Source organism: Danio rerio, chromosome 6 (assembly GCF_052040795.2).
Source record: "Danio rerio strain M-AB ecotype USA chromosome 6, GRCz13ab, whole genome shotgun sequence".
NCBI lineage: Eukaryota > Metazoa > Chordata > Actinopteri > Cypriniformes > Danionidae > Danio > Danio rerio.
The window spans coordinates 11,528,530-11,547,304 of NC_141026.1; the positions used below are offsets into that span (position 1 = coordinate 11,528,530).

At 35.4% G+C, this 18,775-nt stretch overlaps 1 protein-coding gene across 1 annotated transcript in view; it reads right to left on the reverse strand.

Moving 5' to 3' along the window:
* The window catches only part of dnah9l (dynein, axonemal, heavy polypeptide 9 like), a 115,600-nt gene that overhangs the window by 37,411 nt on the left and 59,414 nt on the right, over positions 1-18,775 (reverse strand). The window contains exons 49-60 of the mRNA XM_087256600.1: positions 15,391-15,595; positions 13,616-13,781; positions 13,418-13,520; positions 10,047-10,286; positions 8,387-8,548; positions 8,099-8,292; positions 6,201-6,363; positions 5,971-6,094; positions 4,146-4,288; positions 1,635-1,796; positions 1,045-1,278; positions 653-799 (exon numbers count right to left, since the gene is read on the reverse strand). Coding sequence (XP_087112726.1) covers positions 653-799; positions 1,045-1,278; positions 1,635-1,796; positions 4,146-4,288; positions 5,971-6,094; positions 6,201-6,363; positions 8,099-8,292; positions 8,387-8,548; positions 10,047-10,286; positions 13,418-13,520; positions 13,616-13,781; positions 15,391-15,595 — 2,043 coding nt within the window. The remainder of the gene's footprint in view (positions 1-652; positions 800-1,044; positions 1,279-1,634; positions 1,797-4,145; positions 4,289-5,970; positions 6,095-6,200; positions 6,364-8,098; positions 8,293-8,386; positions 8,549-10,046; positions 10,287-13,417; positions 13,521-13,615; positions 13,782-15,390; positions 15,596-18,775) is intronic.

Here is an 18,775-nt window from a genome sequence, read left to right on the forward strand (position 1 = left end):
TAATATGGAAGGTAAATCCTGCCAATTTGAAATAAAACAAATAAACATTGCAAAATAAAATGAAAACCAGATTAAAAATTTCATTATAAAAAACTGTTTGCAAAAATCTGCCAAAATCAAAACTTAAATTAAATTATTTCATTGTTATTTTCATTTTCACTGTGACAACACATCGTCCCTGTCAAGTAGATAAAAAAATTAAGTTGCCAATTTAACATTTCATTTTCACTGCATTTCCGCGGCAAGACAAGCCAATGTTAAAATGAAAATCCAAACTGAAAAATAAAATGCAAACACAATTTTTTCAAAGCTAGTTATTAATGTTGACACTAGTGACACAATTCAAATTAAAATGTAAAAAGTTTTCCTTTTATAGACACTTGTATTTCAGTTTTCATTTTCAACGTCAACCTGTATGAAAAGCCTATGCTAATCAGTGGGAGGAGCTTATTGAAGTGGCGTTGATTGTTTTCAAAGCCCGATGGCAGAACTAGGTCAGTTTTGATGGATGGGACAGCGTGAGTTACTAATGTATATATTACCACTAATATACTAATATAATCAATGATAATTATTATTATAAAAAGCAATTAAAAGCATGTGAAATTCTAATTGAATGTGATGTTGATGTTTTAGTGAATGTTTGTCTTACCTTTTTCTCCTCTGCATCTGCAACGCTCCTCTCCTGACTGAGTTTCTCACTCTGCTGGCCAATTTTAGCAATGAGAGCTTCAGTATCAGTGTTTCTTAGATGCAGCTCCACTTCCTGTATGGCCAGTTTAGCCTTCAGATCCTCCACCTAAAATAGAGATACATAATTAAATGCAACAACTAAACATAATGTGTCTGTAAGATTTATTATTAAGAAGGTGGTGTAACAATTAAACTCAAATATAGTTATTATCAATTTTCACTTCTGGTTTAATTTAATTTGTGCAACTCCTTCTGCTTCTATAATGAGATGCATTCATTGGTTGTGCCAAAATACAGACTAATCAGTTTACATTTATAAATTGTTTGGTACTTTTTTAAAGTAAAGTTGACCTGTGATGCCGTGGTCAGCAGCTTCTGCAGGCCATTCTCCAGGCGTTCTGTCTTTTGTCTCAGTTCTGTTCTCTTTGAGCCCAGCAGGTTGCCGTAAAGTTTCATGAACTCCAAGAAGCTCTTGGGTGTGGTGTAATTGAAGCGCTTTTCATTCTGCTGATACTTCACACTGACTTCATTCACACAAGTGTGAGCGAATGAGATAAACTCACTGATAGACACTCTCACATCCGGCTAAAAAAAAAAGAAAAAAGAAAAATGAAAATATCTTGTTTAATAAATCTACACTTCTGTTAAAAACTTTAAATATATAATTAATATATTATTATTCATTTATTATTTATTTAGAAATATTTATACATAATTTCTTTATTAATATATGATCATTTTCTGTAAGGACATTTTGATGCTCAGTACTTTAATAAATCAGACGCTAAATATTTGTGTTAATTTTCCTCCAATTTTTATGTTATTTTATGCTAAATAAAAAAAAACTATGTATTTTTAAAAATCCTATTGACCCCCAAATTTGTCCCTGATTAAGACGCAATGCAGTGCTGTGCAGAATATTGCAATGTAGATTTTGTTACCTCCAAGTCAGGGATATTTTGTATGAAAGTGCTGCTGACGGACTGCAATGCATGCTGGGGCCAAGGATGAAACCAGTCAATGACAGTGCAGTTCACAAGAGCCGGAAACTTCCGTGCACGTGTACGAAGAGTGAAACCAACTGGAGAGAAACACAGCACCACCTACAGTGCAGAAAGGATGTCAGATCAGTTAGATAATTGTATATTGATTGGGATGCACCGATTTTTTGGCCACAAAAATAATCAGCCATAAAGGACATTTTCAAATGTTTTTTGTAAGAGAAAAATGACCGTAATATAGCTGTTCCTGCTGTTCGCAATAGTGCTACTGTATTGTAACATAGCAATGCTGATAAAATGACACCTCAAGTTCACTGATTTGTTCCACGCTCTGACAAATGCTCTAAATATAATAGCTTTTGGGACTATACGTTATAAAGAAACTGTTCTAACTCATTCTGTTGCATAGACTTTAATAATCATTTATTTTTCTTCGGCTTGGTGCCTTTATTTATCAGGGGTCGCCACAGAGGAATGAACTGCCAGCTTATCCAGCATATGTTTTACACATGGGATGCCCTTCCAGCTGCAACCCAGCATTGGGAAACATCTATACACACTAATTTACACAATTACAGTATGGCCAATTTAGTTTATTCAATTGACCTGTAGCACATGTCTTTGGACTGTGGGGGAAACCGAAGGAAACCCATGCCAACATGGGGAGTACATGCAAACTCCACACAGAAATGCCAACTGACCCAGCCGGGACTCAAACTAGCAACCCTCTTGCTGTAAGGCAACAGTGCTAACCATTGAGCCACCGTGTCGCCCTTAAATATAATGCAGTATATTGACATTTAATAATAATACAGTGCTAGCCGAAAATATTAAAGCCTGCCACTTGACAGACTTGAAAAAACTGACCTTTTTTGCTACAAGAACATGATATTATTTATTAAAATGTTCATGAAACAGGCAGATGATACGAGTACAACATTTTTATCCATTTTTAAGTAATATTTGGTGTCTGTGTTTTGCAGAAAGGAACGTGACTGTGGGACATTTACAGTGAAAATGGGCCTAGCTTGTTTTTAGCAAGCAGCAACATCCCGCTCTCCCTCGTGAAGCCAATACGGAAGTAACTGAAACTGCAATTCATCGACTGGCCTTTGGGGGCTGGCTGCAGGAACTCCAGATGTTCACTGACTGCAATGCTAAATTGGCCAAATTTACAGCTGATAAAAATATATTTAGAGCCTGCTACAAAATATGGTTTTGGTTCACATAGTTACTATTAACCTTCATGACAACTGTGAGGGTGGTGAATTTTTTATAACTTATCCGTTTAGTTTATATTGAGTTCTATTAAGTCTGCATAGTTAAGGGCGTGGCCACTTGAGTGACAGCTAGGTCTCGCTGGTCGCTGCCATGCCATCAGCTGATTCCGGCCGATTAGCCACTGAACTTAACATATATATTTTATTTTTGTTTTATTTTAAGTGACTTTATACAGTCAATTGCCTTTTGGGATTATTTCTTACAATTATCAGATAATATGGCAAGCTATGGAATTGTGCTCACAAAAAAACATTCAAGTGACCTCTTTTCACAGATGAATGAAAATCTTGTCATTAAAAATTGTAGAACAGCTATCTGAAACGTTGTCACATAGTGTTACTCCTGGATTTCATGAATAGCCTTGGATTTACTCACACATTTTATATTTGAAGTGTTTGGAAGTAATTTGCATTTTCCGCCTGTAGAAAAATGTCGTAAAAACAATGCTTAGTGGCTTTATGCGTTACAACAGTGTTTTTAAAAGTCTTAACACTTTATTGATATAGTGTACAGCCAAGCACATGTGGTCAGAAGGTAACAGGTAATGTCACAAGTAATGAAGTTATAACTTCACCCCCCCCCCCCCACTCATGCTCCACCTCTTTGCCCATGTTTGGTTACCCACGGTCGGTGCGATGATGCTCAAACAAACTGCCAATGGCTGACCACGCCCACTTGTAGCTTCATTTGCACTCTTCAGAAACTTATGGGTGATGTCATGGATATTACATCCATATCTTTTACAGTATCTGGTTTTTAGTAAATAAAATTAACTGTATTTCCTTATGATGGTTCAATTTGATGATTTATAGAGCATAATAATTACTTTGTAGCTGTTACAATTTTTATATGGGTATTGTAAAGCCCAAGTCAACAAAACAACGAAACCTCTAAAATATGCCATTTGTTTTAATAACAATTTTGGTAACTTTACATTATCTGGCCAATTTTATGTTACTGATTTAGGGGTATTGCCTGGTTTATTTTATTTTGGTTATTTTATTTTATTTTTTTTATTTAGTATAGATTAAGTTATTGGGTTGCAAAATGACATGATAAAAATATAAATAATTATTACAAAGCAGTTTCAGTTTCAGAACAAGCACATCCAGTATTTTCATTTTGGGCCAAGAATCCATATTCATGCGCTTTTGAAATAAGGCGACCAACCTTGAGCTGTCTGCGTATACGATCAATGAAGAAGTTCCAGCAGTTTTCACGAGTGTCCAGCAAACCAAGCGCCCTCAACTCCACACGAATAGACGTGACGATCATATCAATTTCTTCCTCACTAAACAGGTCAGGGATGTCCCCTATACACACAAACACATACAAAAAATAAATATAGAAACTTAGATCTACGCCACTATTCAATAAATCGATAGACAGTATAATGAAAATGAACATGAGCAATATTGAAATCATGGTCACTTCAAAATACTATAAAAATGATTTACGTGCCTTTTAAGAATATTTATGCTGTTGTACTGGCAGCAGTTGTTCATCACTGCACTAAATGCTTGAAGACTTAATAGGCGATTTGTTGTCAAACATTTACAGTTTCACATGTGTACATATTTAATCACTACGTCTATTGAGATATATATAGTCAATATGACTATTGATTATTAAGCTTTTGTTGGTTAATTCTGTACAATAAAGGTACAATAAACATTAGTTCATTAAACTAAAGTTAGTAAATCTGTGCCTGCAGAAATTGGAGATTTTTTTAGCTCATTATTGAGTTAATTTACTTACTTATGTAACTAGTACAGGGTTGGACCCGCTTTTGCCTTCAGAACTGCCTTAATCCTTCTTGACATAGATTCAACAAGGTACTGGAAATAATCCTTTAGAGATTTTGGTCCATATTGACATAATAGCATCATGCAGTTGCTGCAGATTTGTCGGCTGCACATCCATAATGCGAATCTCCCCTACCACCACATACCAAAGGTGCTCTATTGGATTGAGGTCTAATGAATGTGGAGGCCATTTGAGTACAGTGAACTCATTGTCATGTTTATGAAACCAGTCTGAGATGATTTACGATATATGACTAGGTGTGTTATCCTGCTGAAAGTAGCCGTCAGAGGATGGGTACACTGTGGTCATAAAGGGATGGACATGGTCAGCAACATTACTCAGGTAGGCTGTGGCATTGACAATTGGTACTAATGGGCCCAAAGTGTGCCAAGAAAATATCCCGCACATTATTAAACCACCACCACCAGCCTGAACCGTTGATACAAGGCAGGATGGATCCATGTTTTCATGATGTTGAAGCAAAATTCTGACACTACCATCCGAATGTTGCTGCAGAAATCGAGACTCATCAGACCAGGCAATGTTTTTCCAATCTTTGATTTTCAAATTTTGGTGAAATGTGCGAATTGTAGCCACAGTTTCCTGTTCTTAGCTGACAGGAGTGGCACCCGGTGAAGTCTTCTTCTTGCTGTAGCCCGTCCTCCTCAAGGTTGGATGTGTTGTGCATTCAGAGATGCTCTTCTGCATACTTTGATTGTAATGAGTGGTTATTTGAGTTACTGTTGCCTTTCTATCAGCTCAAACCAGTCTTTTTCGGACTATTCTCTGTAATCCCTAGAGATGGTTGTGCGTGAAAATCTGAATAGATCAGCAGTTACTGAAATACGAAGACCAGCCCATCTGGCACCAACAACCATGCCACGTTCAAAGTCACTTAAATCCCCTTTCTTCCCCATTCTGATGCTCTGAGGTGTGAAATCAAGCAGGTCATCTTGACTATGTCTACATGCCTAAATGCATTGAGTTGCTGCCATGTGATTGGCTGATTAGAAATTTGTGTTACCGGTCAGTTGGACAGGATAATACCCATATACTTTGATAAAAGATTCAGCAATTAAATCGCAAAAAAATAAAAAATAAAAAATAAAAAATAGCCACACAAACTGAGCAATACTAACAGAACTGAAATAGAGGAGAAGAAAGTGTGAGAGGTGTTTGCAGTGTGCACCTGATGCTAGCATGTCGTTGATCAGGACCAGGAATCTTTCATCTGGAATCTGGGCATCAGTGTGGAGGAAGACTGTGCCAATGTTCTTCACTCCCACCTTTATATACAATGCAGCAATATCACTCTACAGGGAAAGACAAAAGAACTGACGTAAAGGTTTTTCACAATGCTGCATATCTAAACAAAAAAAAAGAGAGATAATGAAAATGCAGTGTGTGCGGGTGTGTTACCCTAAGGTCGCTGATGCCGTAACCTTTTCTCAGTGTGATCTGAAATACTTCAAGGACGCTGAGAAAAGCAGCCAACCGACAGAGACTCTGTTTCCCACTACCACCTACTCCAATAAGCAATGCATTGCCCACAGGAGACTCAAGAATACGACTTATCCTGCAACTACACACACACATACTAGTAAAGTGTAAATTGAAACAAATGTAGAACAAAATAATTCTGAAAATATGATCTAAAAAAAGTATGGGATGCTGAGAGGAATCAAGTCAAATGAGTTTGTATAGCTTTTTCACAATACATACATATTGTATATTTTGCATTTAAGTGTACTGTATTTAAATAAAGTTGTAATATTTATATGCATAAAGCTGTGCAACAACACAGTAGAGTTGCTAGATTATAGGAATTTTAATCTTGATTATTTTGGTCAATATTGTAATATTGTTTTTTAAATAGTATTATTTTTTTTTCTACTGTGTCTATATGTATATTATATAAACACAATATCTGAGTTTATATTTACCCAGTTGAACTATTAGCCCTCCTTTGAATTTTTTTTTCTTTTTTAAATATTTCCCAAATTATGTTTCACCGATCGAGGAAATTTTCACAGTATGTCTGATAATATATTTTTTTTCTGGAGAAAGTTTTATTTGTTTTATTTCGGTTAGAATAAAAGCAGTATTAAATAAAAATAAATGTAAAAAAAAAATTTAAGGTCAAAATTATTAGCCCCTTCCAGCTATATATTTTTTCCGATAGTCTACAGAACAAACTATCGTTTAACAATAACTTGCTTAAATAACCTGCCTTAAGCCTTTAAATGTCACTTTAAGCTGTATAGAAATGTCTTGAAAAATATCTAGTCAAATATTATTACTGTCATCATGGCAAAGACAAAAAAAATCAGATATTAGAAATGAGTTATTGAAACTGTTATGTTTAGAAATGTGTTGAAAAAAAATAAAAAATAAATATATATATAGATATACGTACATACAAAGTTGAATACTAACAAAAAAGTTGCCATTATACATTTACATTTTAGAGTATAAAAACATTTTACAATTGTTGATACCACAGCAGAATAGTTAACTAAAATCAAAGCAAAACGAAAATAAAAAAAGATAAAATAAAATAATAATTGTAAAAAATACAGTAGAATAAAAATTTACAATTGAAACAAACTGCACTTTAAGAATAGTTTTCACTGTGAGACCCACATTGAAATAGTTTATTATTAAAGCTACAACAGTCCTTCAGTCAAGAGCAGTGAGTGATTTTGCCTTGTATTTTGTAGTTTGATTATTAATTATAAACACATTCGGCAGTAGAATATATATATAGTGCACTGTCGCATTAAGAGCCACACTGATTTGTCGGCTGCACACTCTCAAAATCCTTCATCAGAAATCTTTTTACAAAATTCTGCGCAGATAAAGCAAAAAAGGTCCACAGATTGATTCTGTCTGGCCCTACAAATGATAAAATAAAGCATTAAAACCAATCGACAACCTCCTGCTCTCCCTCGTGAAGCAATACGAAAGTAACTGAAACTGCAATTCATCGACTGGCCTTTAGGGGCTGACTCCAGGAACAGCAGATGTTCAATGCTAAATTGGCCAATTTTACAGCTGATAAAAACATGTTTACAGCCTGGTACAAAAGATTGTTTTGGTTCATGTAGCTAATATTACCCTTCATGATAACTGTGAGAGGGGTGAATTTTTTTTAGAACTCATCCGTTTTGCATGTTTTGTTAAGATTGTAATATATGTATGAGATGTTATGTTTGCATGAGATTTTTTTTTTTTTGCTAATTCCGGTTTAAAACCCTGAATTGTGTGATGAATTGTTTTTTTTTTATACATATATCATCATTTTTTAGTGGCCTCACATGTGTTGCATGGCTTCCTCAAACAGCACCAGATTCATGTCAGAGTGCAGCTCATTGTAGTGCTCGAGAGCATCCATCAGTGTCTTCTGAAGCTTCTCCAGGTCAGTCACCTGCGCGTAACGCGGCTCACCCACACCATGAGCAAAATGAGAGTAGATCAATGGCTGGTTGATAAAAATAGACTCATCTATACCCTACAACACAGAATGAGAAGGGAAAAGGAAGAGCCAATTATTTTTGACAATTGGTTTTCCACGTTTTATGAAATTCTTGAGAAGTTCAGCTGACCTCAAAGTATCGCTTGCCCGTGTCCAACAGGATCTTGTTGAAGAGCTCCACATCCTTCTCCTCCATCAGTTTGTCTGAATACACACGAGACGACTCGTGCAACCATAGGTGCACTAGGTCTATAGGGTACCGCACATGCTCTGGCAGAGCAAAGAGAATTCCCTACACACACACACACACACACACATATAAATATATAGCATAGATATATACATTAGATGTCGCCTGGCCTATTGTTGTCTATTGGACGGAATGCGTCAATAGTGCTGCCATCTTGCTACAGGGTAGCGCTTCTTTAAAATGAATGCGGGACCAAGGTACAGTGGAGGACTGTGGCCATCCGAAGCCAGAGATATACACATATACACATATATCTGTGATCGGGAGTTTTCCTGGATGTTAGTATGTAATTTTTTTCTAATTACGAAAATTATAATTTTACATCACTTTTCGCACGGGCATTCCTGTCAAAAAGCTTGGTGTTTGTGTGTACAGAAATGTACTATTCACCCTCCCTGTTAAATTTGATCTAATCGTGTCCTGAAACACACCTCCTCTCCTGCTTTCACTTCTCATACTGACGGAGGGAGCGATTCGTTTGTGAATGAATCCCCCGAACGACTCTTTCACTAACGTTAGCCGACAATAATACAAGTTTCTGGCAGCGCAGCATCTCGTTGTCATATTTCTTTTGCATTGTTTGCTGATTTTATTCAACAAAACTAGCATAAGCCGAGTGTTTAGTGCAAGTTGGAGCTGCTTTGCCGTATGGTGAATGCAGTAAGTGACTGTTGTCATCAATAACGTTACCTGAATAGCACAAAAGTTCAGAACATACAAAAACAAAAAAAAAAACTTAATATTACCTATGAAATATTCAGCCTTTGTGCTTTGTTTCCTTTGTTTGCTTGTTACTACACCCGTAGACAGCTCTAAAGACCCGCATCATCACGGGAAATGACATTCAGTGCGGTTGAATGACATTTGTCCTGGGAGCACTGTACCAATGTGGCGGCGCTATTGACGCATGCTCAGGGTCCCTATGCGATATCTAGTGTATATATCTATGAATATATAGGAGCCCAGGAACGAGCATGTCAACCCTAATAAATGACAAATCTACTAGCAGAGCATATGCTGTTGAAGTCAAAATTGATAGCCCTCCTGTGATTTTTTCTTTTTCAAATATCTCCCAAATTATGTTTAGCAGAGCAAGAAATTTTTCACAGTATTCCCTATTATATTTTTTCTTCTAGAGAAAGTCTTATTTGTTTTATTTCGGCTCAAACAAAAGCAATTACATTTTTTAAAACCATGTTAAGGTCAATATTAATAGCCCCTTAAGCAATATTTTTCTATTAACTTTGCAATATTTACTATCGTAACACAATGACTTGACTAATTACCCTATTCATGCCTTTAAATATCACTTTGAGCTGAATACTAGTATGTTGAAAAAAATCTAGTAAAATATTATGTTCTGTCATCATGGCAAAGATCAAATAAATCATTAGAAATTAAGTTATTAAAACTGTTATGTTTAGAAATGTGTTAAAAAAAATCTATCCCTTAAACAGAAATAGTGAGCTGTACAGTATATAAAAAGCGGCATAACTAGGCCACAGACATACACGCATCAATCTTATTTATAGACACACACCTGGAAGATGCTAGAGATGTCCCGGAGGTTGAAAATGTAGTGGAACCGAATGGCTGTGGGCAAGAAGTTCTGGCTCATTTTCTGATGCAGGCAAATGGCGGCCTGCACCAGCGTGCTGGACATACGACTAACACCATAACTGTAGCCACCCTGCTGGAAATGACCACTCAAAATACTGCTGTATATAGTGCTCAGGGCATCCGCACCGGGGAAATGTACAGCAAACACTGAGAAGTGTCTCTGTGAGAGGGAGAAATAAGTAAAGAAGTTTGCTTTGTAAAATAATGCATGTATTTTAAATTTATTTAATACATCAATGACATTTTAAGGCAGGTTAACTAATATTAGGTTGCTTTTATTGTGTATAGTATATCATTTTGTGGTCTGACTTCAATACTTTTAACCATCAATCTTCATTAAAAATATGGCAAGGACCTAGCACTGAACTCTGAGGCACTCCGATGGTCAGCTGATAAACCAACCATCAGGTCATCTCAGGATTTAGTGCTGGGCATTTGTGGGCTTTTTCTGTATTTAGACAGCTATGAAAAAATTGAAAGAACAATAATAACTGTCAGTTCTTCTGTATTTATCAGTTTACTTTGTATTAGGAATATTTTATTTGTAATTTGATTTGAGTATTTGTTGTGATTGAAAATCAGGTTTATGCATTTAACTCTACAAAACAGTATATGGTATTGTGTTGTTGAATATAAACATGTCGGACAATAGGGTACATTTGTGTTATTTAAAGCAAAACAAATGTTGGTCTAAATTCCAACATTTCATAAAAAATGTAATCAGTAGATTACACAAATTGTTGACAACACAAACATTTCAGTCTTTGTAACTGTTACAGTCATATGTATATGCCTGTATGTTTTGCTTGTGTGTGTGCTCTCTCTCTCTCTCTCTTTCTCTGTGTGTGTGTGTGTGTGTGTCAATTCTCAGGATCACCCACTCCAGTATGCCATTCCTCTGTGTAGATGTCAATCTCCATTACACCCTGTGACGTCATCACCTTCGCTGCCAATCAGGATTGGAGCTCAAAGTTTAAAGGAACGTGAGCGTGGAAGCTCGTTTTACTTACAGTCTTGTATGTGCGTATGTGACGATTCCCTGATCTCTGGCGTCAGCCTTCCCCTGGGATTCGAGTTCAGATGTCACGTGACATACGCAGATTACTCCATTGTCTAAACCAGTGGTTCTCAAACTTTTTTTCATCAAGTACCACCTCAGAAAAAATTGTCTCTCCAAGCACCACCAAAATGAGCAGTATTGAACTACAGTAGCACAGTAGGCCCAGTAAAGCAGCTACAACTCTGCACAGTTGAAAAACGTGGTAGATCACCTCAGAAATATAGGCTATATGTCATATATGGCATATTATATACATCATTTTTCATAAATTTTGAAATGTGTGTAGCATGTACATGACATATTTCATTTCTCCGCGTACCACTAGAAGGTACCACAGTTTGAGAACCACTGGTCTAAACACACTAGTTTAGAAATGTGCGCCACCCGCTGTAAGTTTTCTCTGTCTTTTTGGTTGGAAGAGTTGTTTTAGTTATAGTGAAAACGCTGAAGATGTTTTGTTTTTTTATTTTTTATTAGATAGTTTAGAGGGTAATTTCAGCTAGTTTGGGGTTTCGTTGTATTGCTTTCTTTTATTTAGCGCCACTTAATTCTCGTTTCCCCATCCATAATATACATTGATTTATTCTCTTTTTTTTTTGCGAGATCTTGTATATAATATTTTTGCTTTTTGGCTTTTTACTTTTGTAAATAAATTCACTTATTTGTGCAGTATTTTGGTTGTCAATTTGCTATTTTGCCACCACAAAATTTTATCACATCAAATGTTACCTCTTTTAACCCTAGAGCCAAACGAAAATCGTAACAGTAACTTCACTCATATTATTATTTACCTTACGTAGCTGTATGTAAACACATTTTAAGTGGAAAGTATATATTTCTTTGTTGCAACTAGAAAAAATTTTGGTGCAAATAAAAAATGTATAGTCCATTACTACTGTATTTTAATCTAAAAGTTTAGTTAAATTATATAAAAAATGGCTAGACAGTGACTGCACTGAAAAAAATTATTCAAAGATTATTCCTTGGATTTACTCAATTTTTTTACGTTAAGTGGTTGTAAACAGTTTATTTGGGCTGAATTTAAACAAACAAATTAAGTTGAACATTATTAAACTTAATTTGTTTGTTTAAATTCAACACAAATAAATTGTTTGCAACAGTTTTGCATGCAACACTCTTTTCAGTGTGGTTTCACACAATGTAAAAAGTAGTTGAGTTTACTGGAAAAAAAGTGTGGAACTGCCTAGAATTTCTCAAGCAAATTCATTCCGAATTTTAGACTCATAAAGATTACTCAAATTTTGTACAGGTAACTTGTAAATTTTTGTAGATATTACTACAAAACCCAAGCAATCTGAACTCAATTTGACAAGTTAATCCAACTTACAAACGCAAATTAAGCTACGTAGACACAACTTAAACAAAACAGTCATTTTAACTGCACTGCTTCTACATTTTACTAGGAAAATGTGTGGAAATTAATGCTAATGCCGTAATGCCTTACATTTTTCAAATAAGTTGTACTCAAAAATCTAAATGAATAAAACAAAGAACGACAAAAGACTGACACAACATTGGGATATTTCTGTGACTTGACTTGTTTGAGTCTCACAAAAACTGACTTGTTTAAGACTTGCGGGTAAAGACTTCGAGACTTACTTGTGACTTGATGACAAAATTGTTGGGTGAACTATCCCTTCAAGAACTCCATAACAAATTAAACCTGTCCTATCTCAGCAACTTCTCTTTCCAGGTTCATTTTATGTCTACACTAAACACAATACTGGAAATGTATTGATTGTTATAATAACGAACATTCATTTATTTATTCATTCATTTTCTTTTCGGCTTAGTCCCTTTATTAATCAGGGGTCGCCACAGCGGAATGAACCACCAACTTATCCAGCATATGTTTTACGCAGCGGATGCCCTTCCAGCCACAGCCCAACACTGGGAAACAACCATACACTCTCTTTTAAACACATACACTACGAACAATTTAGCTTATTCAATTCACCTACAGCGCATGTCTTTGGACTTGTCGGGGAAACAGATGCACCCAAAGGAAACCCACGTGACCACAGGGAGAGCATGCAAACTCCACACAGAAATGCCAACTGACTAAGCCGGGGCTTGAACCAGCGACTTTCTTGCTGTGAGGCGATCGTGCTACCGACTGCGCCACAGTGACGCCCATAACGAACATTCAAGAGTGAATTATTGCTTTTGTTACTTTCAGATGGCATGTTATGTAAGGGCTGTCATGTTACCTGCAGACGAGGGTTAATTGAAAAGCTTCCTGCTGTTGGGTTCATACAGGTGATGTACTGACAGTTATGAATCTCCTTGAGGACTAGTCTCTGACGGTCATACCTACAAAACACAAATATTTAAGCGAATCAAATTAAGCACATTTAAAATTTTCAATCCCATTTCATCTATAGGCTTTTGATGCATGTTCAACATACCAGTGGGAGTAGTCAAGGTGCTGTCTGATAAGGGTATGAGGCTGAACGGTGCCATACGCATCTACCTCAGGCATATTCAGGTCATCTACAAAGTAAATGAGCTTCTTGGTACCAGGAGGAGCAAAGTTCCGCCCTGCCTTTTTTTCCAGAGGCTTCTCCAGCACACCTACAGTCAAACAACCAGAATTAAAATAATGCTTGGATTTGTACAGTGATGACAACTTTTAAGATTAAAATCATGATTTTATTTACTTTTGAAGGGATTTTAAATTTATTGTATGTTTTTTCTCTATGTGCACTAGACTTATGATGGTATTAGATTTTCTTGTTACAACAATTGCAGAAGCTTTTATCAGGACATATTGTATTATCATGATATTGATCTAAGCTACATAAAGGTTACTTTAAGGGCGTACTCACACTATGCTATCTGAATCGTGCCCAGGCCCGTTTCCCGGATCGTTTGAGAAGTGTGAGTGCTCTGAATTGGGCTCAGGCATGGTTCACTTGGCCGGCCCTGGTCCGGTTGGAAGAGGTGTGCCAGAGCACGGTTCACTTGTAGTGTGAGTGCAAAGCATGTCAAAGCTCCAAACTAAAGATGAGACGTGACTTTTACTAAAACGATATAACTAGAGAAATCTCCACTGTGCTGAGCGAGAGCGCTTACTGAACAGCGCATCATCGATGATGTAAGTGTGCCCAGGCCAGAATGTAATGTGTGTGCAGGCCGTCGAGGAAGACAGGAAGGGGGACAAGCGTGCTTTGGCCCGGTTCAAGGCAACTGTACATAGTGTGAGTATGCCCTAACAGGTATAACAACAAAAAATGTGTATTTGTCTATTGTTTTCTTGAATGTAAATATTCAGAGAGAACAAATGTTTAAAAATTAAATTATAAAGGGATTCTTATGTCCAAAAATGTAACATTATACAGTCTCTAGGTTCTAGGGTTAGTAAACATTAGTTAATGCATTAAAATCCCACAATTATTACAGATACTATAATAATGTTAGATAAAAAAAACTATAAATCCCACAATTATTACAGATACTATAATAATGTTAGATAAAAAAACTATAAATCCCACAATTATTACAGATACTATAATAATGTTAGATAAAAAAAACTATAAATCCCACAATTATTACAGATACTATAATAATGTTAGTTAAAAAAAACTATAAATCCCACAATTATTACAGATACTATAATAATGTTAGTTAAAAAAAACTATAAATCCCACAATTATTACAGATACTATAATAATGTTAGATAAAAAAACTATAAATCCCACAATTATTACAGATACTATAATAATGTTAGTTAAAAAAAACTATAAATCCCACAATTATTACAGATACTATAATAATGTTAGTTAAAAAAAACTATAAATCCCACAATTATTACAGATACTATAATAATGTTAGATAAAAAAACTATAAATCCCACAATTATTACAGATACTATAATAATGTTAGTTAAAAAAAACTATAAATCCCACAATTATTACAGATACTATAATAATGTTATTTAAAAAAAAACTATAGTTAAAAAAAAAACAATTACGACCTTTGTTGCTTTTGCCAAAATGTTCAAATACACTGTACAAGTTTCAATTATAAACAATTATACACATTAGTTTGAAGTGTTCATGATAACAATATTTCTGATTTTCATTATCACATGATATTGTTTTATTGAATATGTCTTGAGTGCACTTATGACTTTATGGAAGCTTGCGATATAAATGTATACAGCTTTCAGAATCTCACTTACGCTGCAACATAGCTGAAGTTGTGTAGTAATTGAATGGCACTTTGGCAACCATGAATTCCTCTTTGAGTTTGGAAATCTTGTCCCAGACCAGGATAGTTTTCCCAACACCAGCATTACCTACAAGCATCACTGGCTTCCCCTTCTGCAGAAGTAACTCGATGAAGTATGTCAAGCAAATTGTCTCTGCAGAGTGCACCAATACAGTCTGTACGCATGGACAAAAAAATTGAAAACATATTTACTGAGCAACAGTTAGGTACAGGAGTGATTTACAGCACTTAATTTACATACAGTAGGTTTAGATTATTTATATTCTTAGAATCATAGATGCAGACAATAATAGCTATATTTATATTCAAAATTTCATAGGCCAAACTGCAATATAGCCTTAAACATTTGTGAATAAAACACTAAGACTGCTCTTTGGGAGCGCAGCCAATCAAAAGAGTTATTTATAATGAACCACGTTGATTATGGTCTTTGGCTAAGGCATTTTAATGACCCAAACAACATTTCAGATGTTGTGCAATTTGGTCGGCTCACTGGTTTGTCCATAAATACCAACCCATCGCACCCCAGTTCTAACAGAAAAGCTAAGTGCACCTGTTAAAAATAATATCACATGACTTTTTTAGGCACACTTTTTTGGCTGTAATTTTCTTTCACACCATTAGAGGGTGTATAATGTATTTATGCTCTCTTAGCTATGACCTGGGGGGCGTAGAAGAAGGTCAAACTCTTTGGGCTCTATTTTGACAGTTCAAGCGCAAAACAGAAAGCGCAGGGCGCAAACACTTTCAGGGTGTGTCAGAATCCATATTTGCTCTTTTAAGGACGGGAAAATCAGCTTTGCGCTGTGGCGCATGGTTTAAAAGGGTTGAGTGTATTTACTTAATGAGTTATAGGTGTGTTTTGAGAATAAACCAATCAGAGTCTTATCTCCCATTTCCTTTAAGAGCCAGCTGCGTCGCGCCATAAGCGCATTTGCTATTTACAGGACGTAAAGTAAGTGGAAGTGGAAAAACTGAGCATTTCACAAGCAAACAGTTAACAGTTTTTTTTTAACAGAAAACAGTTAAACAGAGCATCTACTGCGCAAGAATGAGAGATAGTCAATCTACTTTCACTTTCGCTCTTGGATAGGAAAACCTTTACGCACAGATATCAATTAGCCTGTAAATAATTGATTTCATTTGTAAAGCGTAAATATTTGTTTCAAAACTATTTCTAAATTCAGTTCTAATTTCCACCAAACGAATAAATGAACAATAATAACGAAGTGTGTTCAAAAACCTGAGTTATATCCTAAAACACATGCTGTGCCCCATATGGTCTAAAACCTGCAGGTGGGCAAATCTAAGCTTGATTTTAATAAAACAAATATAAATATGGATATATTAAATAATACTGCTAATAATAATAACATTATACAAAAGCAAATTGTTATGAATGAACTGAAAAAGCCTCCCGAGATGAAGAAGGCAAAAAACAGTGGTTTTTCATATTTATGTAGGCTAATAATAATAAAAAATAATATGTTTTGTAATATTTGAATCCTTTATATTTATATCCTATATATATTCTTATTATATCCTATATATAGGCATATCCTTAATATTTTAATTTTTTCATATGTAAAGATATTTGCGTATTGCTCTACATCTTGTGTGTAGGCTATTAAGCAGTGTGTAAGCGAGGCGCAACTCTGCGCCGGAGTTTAGACCGGGTTTGTTTTGGTCTAATGAAAAATCTATTATAGTTTCCCAAAATAGCAACGCGCCAGCAGTGCGCCTCAGAAAGCCTTCCTTTTTAGACCAGAACGCCTATGGGCGCACATATGAGTGCAAATGCATTTGCTATTTAAAGAGCGTGGCGCAACGCCTCAAAACGACTCTTGCGCCAAGCTGAAACTAGCAAACAAGTATTGCGCAACGCCTTGCGCCACACTGCGCCGGGTGTATGATAGGGCCCTTTGACTGTAAAGGACTTTAGCATCTGCTTGTTAAGTTGTGATGTATTGGTGACGTATGGAATACTGTTTCCGGGCCCACGCGCTACTCATTTGAACTGAGAAAATATTCGGTTATGGACATTTTTTAGTCCTATCAACCATTAAAGTGATTTTTTAAAATGAAATCATAGTGTACACATCAGTCTCTGGACTTGCTGCCTCACAAGTACCAAAAATCACTTTCTGGCCATCGGATATTAGGCATATATTTATATATATATATTGATCGTGATTTTCGAAAGTATTACATTGCTTTGTAAACATTTATTATTACCATTTGATGAGTTTCTCTATAAAGTCTGACAGAGCACTTGGACCCGGAAGCCACTTCACGTGACGTCACACTTAACAAGCGGATAGGTTTATGTTAATTTTGATGCTTACTTTTTTTTTTTACTTTTGACGAAATGGACCATAAATGGATTGGAATATTCAACTTTATTTTAAAAGGTATGGACATCTCGTTTTATTATCAAACTGTTCAAGAAACAAAGACATCAGAACCAACAATCTAATTATATGCATCTACATACAATACATAGTAAAATTACTTTAGTAATTGTGTTTCCATTGTAGTTTATGCGCAAATTTCAAATATGTATGCACATCTTGGCATTTCCATTAAGCATTTATTATCTTATAGTGCTAAATGCACATCAAAATATGTAGATGGAAACATAGCTACTGAAACTGAGAGATTTGTTACTTTAAAGGCCCAGTCACACATTCAAGAAAAAAAATAATAAAAAGCATTCCTATTTGTAACTTTAAATCAGAATTATTAAACATATCCTTGAAAAAACATAATTTTGCTATACAATTATAATGATATTATAGATATTATTATAGTTGGCATTTTAATTTCTGAACCATCCCACTTAAGGGGACCTATTATGCAAAAATCACTTTTATAAGGGGTTTAAACACAGTTGTGTGGCAACAGTCTGTGAATATAGCCAGCTTCTAATAGTAAAAATGTATCAATTAGATTTTTTTATAATCAAACAAAAAACAGTTTGCAGAAACACTTTGATTAACATTCTCCCTTTGTGCGTGTCATTGGAAAGGGGAAAGCCCCGCCCATTGGTGACAATCTCTCCCTCATTAGCATAGGACGTTAGTCTTGTTTTTGAATCTGCCACTATGCTGACACACAGGTCTTTGTAGCTCCGCCCTCTTTTGAAAGGAGAACAATCTCATTTAAATTTAAAGTGACATTCATTAAAATGGCACAATTGGGATCAAAGCCTAAAAGGGTCAGTTTTAAAGAGTTATTAAACATTATTTGTTGGATATTTTAAGCTGAAACTTCAAATACACACTCTAGGGACATCAGAGACTTATTTTACCTTTTTTGTAAAAAGGGCATAACAC